Source organism: Brachionichthys hirsutus, unplaced genomic scaffold (genome assembly GCF_040956055.1).
Source record: "Brachionichthys hirsutus isolate HB-005 unplaced genomic scaffold, CSIRO-AGI_Bhir_v1 contig_54, whole genome shotgun sequence".
Taxonomy (NCBI): Eukaryota; Metazoa; Chordata; class Actinopteri; order Lophiiformes; family Brachionichthyidae; genus Brachionichthys; species Brachionichthys hirsutus.
Genome location: NW_027180818.1, coordinates 1 through 8,813, shown reverse-complemented (window position 1 = coordinate 8,813; position 8,813 = coordinate 1). Strand labels below are relative to the sequence as shown.

Sequence of the window (8,813 nt, the reverse complement as noted above, 5' to 3'; positions counted from 1 at the left end):
GAGGGGCTTAGCAGACAGCAGCGTCACAAACCTACCTTTGCAGATGAGTCGCCTGCTCTGGCTGCGAGGCCCTCCACTGCACATGCAGCCCTTGTTCCTCCAGGTTTTGAGGACATGACATTTTAGGCTCCTTTCCTAATACTACTGCAGGTCCTACACGAGAATACTTTTTATTTTTACACAGTAATTCAGTTTAAATAAGGTTAAACATGGTCATAGCAAGGCACAACAGAAGCCATTCGTTTGCTCACATGTGATCTTTCCTTTCTGGGATACAGTAGTTTAGATGCCATTATCCCTGTGACAGGTGCCCCCCCCCCCCTCCCCCCTGCTCTGAACAAAGCAACATTTACCTTTGTTCATCTTTGTCTAAATGGATTTGGCTGCGCTTTATGATTGATCGTCCCATTGTTTCCTTCTTCTTGTGTCTCTGCATCTTCTTTTTTTATTATTCATTTTATGTGGCATTGTACAGACAAGCAATTGTAGGGAATTCGCCTTTTTAGGGAATTTACATAGCAAACACTATGAATAAACAATTTCTTTTTCCTGGTAAATTAGTTATCATTAATGTTAGATGCTGTGTTGGGGTTTATGAATGAACATAAGCACCGTCACACTCAGATGTAGCACAACAGTGGATGCTTGCAGCACAAACAGGAAATTCACTGTCAGTAAGTACATTGATTTACTATGAAGCATCTGCTGTTATTGAGGAATGTGTTGCAAAAACGAATCCTTTAAATGAGAAAATCATTTCAAATAATGTCGTGCAAACAACGATTTTGGCGCCTCTCTCCCGCAGTGTCACTTTTATTAACCCCGTGATTGGCTCCACAGCTTCAGGAAACGTCACCACAAGACTCTTTTCAGATCAGGCGCATTTCATAGGTGGATACCTTCAAAGCATGTTACATCCTGTCTGAGCTGATGAAATGATGATGAAGCAGCATGAAAGCGACATTTGCCAGATAGACTGTATTCGCCTGTATCACTCCAGACTTCCTGTATTACGCTCCTTTGATTAAACATGAAACGCAGCCTCTGCACACACTTTCATTCCATGACAAGTGTTTTAGCTTCAGTCCTGAAACATAAGTTAACTGAATATATCGGGTTTGACTGACATTCAGTTAGCCAAGGCAATCTTCGTGTTTTTTTTTAACTCTATTGTACAGTAAAACTCACTTTGCTTCAGTTGCTATGTGTGATTTTAGTAGACTAGATTTGTAATGTTATGAGAATCTTGTTTTATTTCATGTAACATCGGCAAAAAAGGAATGAAGGCAGTGATTCTTTTTTAGTCTGATTCATTCATATTTATTGCTCTCTCTCTCTCTCTCTCTCCCCCCTTTCGTCTCTGAGAGTATGGGTGCATGTCAAGTGATTGTTCAATTGAAATATTGATGTGGAGTATCAAAGCGTGGCATAGCACTCCTGTGTTTCCAGAACTAACCACGAAGCGCTTTGATCAGATACTCCTGTGATCTGACTTCTGAAGTTGTTAAGAGAGCTGGGAAACAAAATGCAAACAAACTTCAAGTGCTCTTGGTATTGATAAAAGTTTTCTTCGACAAGTGGAGATGTGTGTTCTCTGCTGGCGTCTGCCCTAGACTGGAGATTTTGGGGTTTTCTAACATGCTGATGGACAAGAGATGAGGGAATTGTGATTTTCCTCTTCTCACACGCCGAGCCATGCAAGCGGTAGCACGGGGGTGGGAATCATCCATCCTTGCCGCTGTGACATCAAGAAATAAGGATAGACTATTCCAATTCTGTCATTTATGCTCGTTTTCTATTCGTCGGATTATGTGTTACAAGAATTATCACTTAATTTATTTGCAGGCAAGGTGCCTCAATTAAATTAATCTTGAATGAAATGAAATTTGAGCACAAATAAATCCATTGCACTTTCTTTTCAGAACACTGTGTATTTGTCACTTTTCGTTTGTCCATGTTATATGTTCACTGTGGTGTGCACAGCCCTCTACGGCAGTAAGCAGGTAATAATGTTGTGCCCTTAAACAACATAATCACCGGTCACAATAAAACTAATAAAATATGAATAGGCTAGTCTGCCAAGAGGGCAGGTGACGGTCACAATCACTATAAGAATAAAATTGCATAGAACTCTAACAGTGACTGACGTTATGTACGTTGTCACTGTTGAGCACGAATGCAGACAAGGTATAAGAAGAAAAAAAAATTGAATGAAATGAATATAAGTAATTATTGCCTCTCGTTAACTGAAGGCAATCAACACACCGACTTAATTTAAATATGAGCTATGTACAGCTTGAATTCATCACTGAATAGATAGATAAAGATAGGATTAAATTAGAATCATAATTCATCCCACAGGGGGGGGGGGAAATTCCCCAGTTAGAGCCGCATAGAACACAAGTCAATCAATATGCAACAATAAATAGCAGCAATAGTATAAAAATAGGAATATGAACTGAGATCATTCTGATGTTAAGCTTCTGAATGGGCAACTGAAACAAGGCCATGATTGGAGTTAAAAGTTTGATTGATTGATGTGATTTTTGTGTATTCCCCAGTGTCTGAGCGAGGCACATCAGAGGCTGCAAACACAAGTCTTTTCAGTATTTGTGTCAAATTGATCCGTTTTCAATGATCTCTCTCTCTCTCTCTCTGAAACTCCCTCTCAAATACTCACAGACTGACAGACTCATTTCCTTAGGAAAGAGGGGGGGGGGGGGGGGGGGGTCAAATTGATGCGCTGTAAAGTCCAGCTGTTGGCGGTGCTCCTCATCCTAAAGCAACTGTGTGTCATGGTAATTATAGCCCAGCTTGTCCTGCCTGGATAGCTGAATGGTTCAAGAGTGAGGCCCTACGGTTAGCAGCAGGCTTTTACATGCTGTCTGTCTCATCCATTAGGCCACATTTGTCAAATGAGGGCCATTGAGTCAATACAGTGCTGTAAAATTGGCTTTTTGACATGGCCACCAGTACAAAGGCTGCTCCTCCATTGCTGCCCCCTTTGAGTGCAGATGGTCAAGACAGCTGGGACAATTTAGTGATCTGAGACTTCTAAACTGCCCCCGAGGCATGATAATAACAGCTTGAACAGCCGCTTCCATATTCTGTGGGGAACAGAAGCAAAAAAAAAAGAAAAAGGCAACAACAAAAAATCTCCCACGATCACAAGAGCCATGTTGAGTTTCAACGCCTGTTGTCTCTGTGCTGGATGTCCCTGCTGTTTGTTGTTTCAATTTGTTGGTAGGAAGCCATTCAGAGCAGTCGGCAGTGAATGACAGAGCGGGCCTTGATTAGCAGCAATCTGGCCAGCTGTTTAATGAACGCAGGGACCTCTTTCTCTGGAAACGAGTTTTCCCTTGAACACTGTGGAAGCCGTATCCAGGTCTATTTAAATGAGGTAACATGGGGAAGGTAAGCACCACCACATGAGCATTGTTTTCACAGTTCAAAGTGAGGAGAGGGTACTTTGCACTTCAAAGCCACTCATCTGGGAGGCAGTACAGTGGGGGTGGGGTGGCGTGGGGGGAGAGGGGACAGGAAGTAAGAATCAGGGTAATTAACAACTTCTGCTCCGTAATAAACCACAGACTGAGTATACCTCAAGATGCAACTCTTATTTCCACGTCCTCTGTGCTCTTTTCCTTTAGTACTGTTTTATTTAATCCTAAATGATCACTTTGAGTTGAAATTTCACTGTTTTATTTCATGCTTTTAGAGTTCTATTTCATCTATTATGTTTATCACATACCAGCCATTGAATTTATTTATTTCCTTTTTTTTTTATCTATGCATTTCATTTATTTCTGTTTTGACCTGCAGATTTTTAGCCTTTGGGATTTTTTTTGTACTTCAAGGTATTATGATAATTAACCTGCAGCTTCACATTGCATCATCATTTTTATAGAGTAATATTCTTGTCAAAATAATTGATCAATCCAATAAAAAAAAAATTCCATTGCATAGTTTTATGTCCGCATAAGAAATCAGAATCGAAACCTGTAGCTGCATGTCATTAGGAATCTGGGGAAAATGTTTCCATTTTTCTATCTTAATTAAAACGGTGTGCTTTACTTTTACACCAATATTGTATAAGAACAATAACAATATATATACATATATAATTAATATATTAAGTCTAACTATCACAATGTGAGCGAGATATAAGAAATGTAATTGTTTAAATAATTTGGAAGGATTAGAAATTTCCAATTTTAGCTGGCTCCTCCTTGGGGTGTGTTTATTTAAGGATCACAGTGTGTGAAACAGTGAGAAGAATGTAAGTGAGGAACTAGGTATTTACATGAGAAACGGGTTCCCAGCCTGGATTTAAACTCTTAACATTGTAATGGTGAAGAGATTTACAGAATGAGATTAAGCCCCAATTTGCATTTAATAGAGCAGATCTGAAGCGGCCTCTACTTGACCTCTGAAATGTGAGAATGTCACACAGGGTAGTCTATTTGACATGTCACCTACCGGTGAGAACTCCGAGGCTTTGATTGAGCTTTATCAATTAGCTTTGTCAGGGAAATATTTTTGATTGCCTTCATGGAGTGTGAGCAGGCCGCAGAGCTGCCGCTGCTTCAAGGAATAACATCCGGAGAAACTGTTTTGAGTCTGAATTAAATCCTACATGTGTATTCATCTCTGTTTTATGATCATCATCTTCTGGATGAGAAATGATCAGTTTTACATATAGAATTATGCACTCGAATTTAATTTAGAATATCTGAATCACTTCTTCGGGTCGAGAGCAATCTCTAACAAAGAAAGGAATCATAATTCATCCAACTTTGTTACATAAAATTATGCTAAATCTATGATACCACATAAATATTTGCTTTTCTGCTCTCCTTGATGTGAGAGTCAATTATTCTTGGAAATCATGTTTTTCTCTTAATATTTGTTGACTATAGAAACAAACAAAAAATTGTCCATCTTTTAATTTTACACAGCATCCCTGGTTGTTGCCAAAAATAAAAACCCATGTATTTACTGTTTTTTTATTACTTAAATTCCCACCGCGGCAGCGAGGCAGTATGCAAATCATGACAAAGATGGCTTTTTATTTTTCATTTTAACAGACTCAGCATTTTGCTCTTGAGTTGCGGTCCCTAAATGTAGATCCTGTTAATTTGCTGAGGCAATAAATGTCCACTTTCAGATGTTCCTGATCTTGTGAAACACTTTAATTTCGTGGAGATACAATAAATACATGAAACTTATCGTTGCTTTTTTTTTTTTTTCAGAACAATTAGAGGAGGAGTCAAATTCTTGCGGTCAGCATTTGGTTGAAATTGAGTGAAATGATGAGAATCCCACCCATTCACCTATAACGCCTCCTCCTCCTCTCCACCCACATCAGCTCTCTATTGACTGGCTGCTGCGCATCACACTGGAGACCCCGTTGAGAGGATCTTTTCTCTCTATAAAGAGAAGATGCAGCCCGGGCGCCTTTGAGATGGTCGCTCGGATTACCAGCGCGCCTCCTTGCCTCTTAGCAGACTGACGTCCTTCAGCACCAAATCGCTGCCGAGTGGACCGAGACGCGTTAGAATAACACGGGATTTTCCACGGTACCGGAGTCATCCGACACCCGAATGTGATCGTTTTGTTTTGCTCTCCGAGCTGCGGGACAGACTTTGTGCGTGGACGCATCAAACGCAGATTGGTCGCAGGTGCGTGGAGAAGGCGCGCGCGAGGACAGATGGCTGCGTTGGCTATTCAAAGGGCTGACAACTTTTTGCACACCTTTTTACAGGTTTGTTGTTGTATTTTCTTTCTTTCTTTCTTTCTCTCTTTTTCCAACATGGCGTGCAGGACAACTTCTGATCTTAAAACCAAACTTCAGATAAAACGCTTCTCGTGCTTAATGAATGAATGAATGAATGCAATCTAACTTTTTATTTCCAAACTCAAATGGCAGAGTTAAAACTATATCATGTAATTGAATGCCTGCTTAGAAACGACTCAATAATTTGAAACACTTAAAGTATCTTTTTTTTATTGTACTTTTGTTAAAAGTAAGAGGTGATGAACATTTCTATCTTATGTGGTCCAAGTCATCAAGTGTGTGTGTGTGTGTGTGTGTGTGTGTGTGTGTGTGTGTGTGTGTGTGTGTGTGTGTGGCCTCAGGATCGGACGCCCAGCTCCTCTCCAGAGGGAGCACCCAACGCCCTCTCCTTCCTGGCCACCACCTGCAGTCAGGCCTGGCAGGTTGGAGGAGCTATGGGCTCAGAAGGCTCCCAGTTCCCCTACGAGGGCACCGTCAGCTCCACGTCGGGAATGTTTCAGCTCTGGAGCAATGACATGGCACCAAGCACGGCCCTCAGCACGCATCAGATGACCTTCACGGTGCCCAAGGTGCAGTTTCCCGGACACATGCAGGCTGGCCTGGGTCACCATCATCATCATCATTATCACCACCCTCACCCCCACCCCCACCATGAGCTGCCTCTCACCCCGCCGGCCGAAACGCCCTCATCCTACTCCTTCGAACTCTCCCCGGTGAAGGTGCTGTCCTCACAGCCTCAGGCCAATGGCTCCTATTATTCTCAGCACAACGTGGGACAAAACTTTCCCAGCTTCCTTCAGAACTCCACAGCCAGGCACCACCTGCCTACAGGCCATGTGGAGGACGGGCAGCAGTGGTGGAGCCTGCCCCAAACCAACGCCACCCCTTCCAGCCACCCCTTCTCCCTAAGCAGGCAGCTTGTCCTGGGGCACCAGCCGCAGATAGCTGCTCTTCTCCAGGGCACCTCCAAGGGCCTGCTGAGCTCCACGCGCCGCTGCCGCCGCTGCAAGTGCCCGAACTGTCAGGCGAGCGGCGGAGGGTTAGAGTTCGGAAAGAAGAGACTGCATATCTGCCACATCCCAGAGTGTGGCAAAGTGTACAAGAAGACCTCGCACCTGAAGGCGCATTTGCGATGGCATGCAGGAGAGAGGCCCTTCATCTGTAACTGGCTCTTCTGCGGTAAAAGCTTCACTCGCTCAGACGAGCTGCAGAGGCACCTCCGCACGCACACCGGCGAGAAACGCTTCGGCTGCCAGCAGTGCGGGAAGAGGTTCATGAGGAGCGACCACCTCTCCAAACACGTCAAGACCCATCAGACCAGAAAGAGCCGATCTGCAGGGCAGCCATCGCAGAGCATGGATTCGCTTCTCGCCACGATCAAAAGAGAGTAAAGTCTGTGGCCCGCTGCTAAACAAAATAATGATGAATGGGCAGACGGCGTGATGTACACCAATGGGCGGAGGCAAATATGTTAAAGCCCTACGCTTGGGTTTTTAGTAGTCCAGTAAAAATATATTGACTTTCTGTTCAAACTTTTGTGTTATTTGAGACGAGGCACCTTTAAGAATACTTGAAGCCTTTTTTTTTTTTTTTTTTGGTGATGCTGTTGGAGTTTTGCTGAATTCATTTTAAGGACTTGTTTAAATTTCAACTGATCAATTAATCAGATTTTTTTTTTTTTAAATTTCCAGCATTTCGTTTTTGTAAATATTTCATCCATGTCAAAAATACGGCTGACGAGGTTTCCATTTGAACGTGTTGTTCATGCTGTCGTGTTCAAGAGAAATATTTTCCTTTTTTAAACGGCTCAATTTGGTTCTTATATATTATGTCTAAATGAAGGAAGTGATCTTTCTTTTGGAGTGTGAGCGTTTGATCAACAAATATCTCACCTGCTCTTAAACGGCATCGCTGCGGCAGATTAGCAAACACTGTAATTGTTAAGTCCTTTTGTAAATGATGTATAAATATAGTGAAGTGATGGCCGCATGTAAATTTGAATAAACATTGCCATTGCTGAAACGTTTTAACGGTTTGTGTTAATGTTATTTTCCTGCATTGTGACGGCGGGCAGCGGTGACCCTCAGCGGCTCATCCTGCGTATGCGTGAATATCCGACACCCTGCTGCTCCAAGAGATCTGACATATTTAAATGATGGCTTTAACCACATTTAGGATACAAAGGCTGCTCATTGTGCTGCTGGTCTAGAGGAAGAAGACCCGAAAGAGAATCCGACATGGTGGGCTGTTGAAAGATTTTCCACACCTCAAAGTAAATATAGTCCATCCATTGATGGGGCAGTTTGCCTCGCCTGCTGCAATCAAGTTCACAGTCATGTGGTTTTTAATGAGTGTTTTCTTTCTCTCAGTGGAGCGAACCGAGTCAACAGATGCAACAGAAGGCACTGGAGAGGAATTCCCTGTGAATGGGACCCCTGTTGTTGAGACCCCCTCAGTGGTGACAGGAACTCCCTTTGATTTTGCACCCTTGTGAAAGTTAATACCCCCCCCCCCCCCCCCCAGTCTCCATATATCACAGCCGTGTTACGATCGGTCCAGTTTTCCTGCCTAGAATGGGGCTTTATTCAGCGGCCAGCCAGCCAGATGTCTGCCCATCCAGGGGTTTCTTCTCTTTTGTTTTTATCTTGTTTGAATGTTCTCCAAACCACGGCAAGCAAAATTCACCTGACGCTCTCTGAGGGCTCCACGGTAAAAAAGAATACGTGGGCTGGGTTAATTAAATTAACAAGGAATGAAAACAGGTCATGGAAAGGTGTGATTAATATTGTTACAGGTGGTCACAAAGCACAGAATGACTTTAATCAAGCTGAATATCATGCAGAGAATAGATGGTGAAACACAAAAACTGCCTTCAGTTTTAAAAAGTCTCTTTAATTTGATATAATACAACATTTTCTACTCGGGCAAACATGGCCTCTCAATTTACTTCATTTAATTTAATTTATTGTTTATAGGTCTGATTTCTGAGCAGGTTTTTCTTCACTGCAAGCAGAAC

The 8,813-nt window shown here is 42.6% G+C and overlaps 1 protein-coding gene across 1 annotated transcript; it reads left to right on the top strand.

Annotated features, from left to right (window-relative positions):
- The first annotated feature begins 5,710 nt into the window (after positions 1-5,710).
- On the top strand, positions 5,711-7,188 carry LOC137916764 (transcription factor Sp5-like). The gene is made up of 2 exons (XM_068759730.1): positions 5,711-5,764; positions 6,139-7,188. The coding sequence occupies exons 1-2, from the start codon at positions 5,711-5,713 to the stop codon at positions 7,186-7,188; spliced, it is 1,104 nt and encodes a 367-aa protein (XP_068615831.1).
- The last annotated feature ends 1,625 nt before the right edge of the window (positions 7,189-8,813 follow it).

Excerpts from the sequence above, each read along its gene's own strand:
- LOC137916764 (XM_068759730.1), top strand. The coding sequence starts at position 5,711 with ATGGCTGCGTTGGCTATTCAAAGGGCTGACAACTTTTTGCACACCTTT. Across the intron at positions 5,765-6,138 it reads TTTTGCACACCTTTTTACAG|GATCGGACGCCCAGCTCCTC; the intron begins GTTTGTTGTTGT and ends GTGTGGCCTCAG.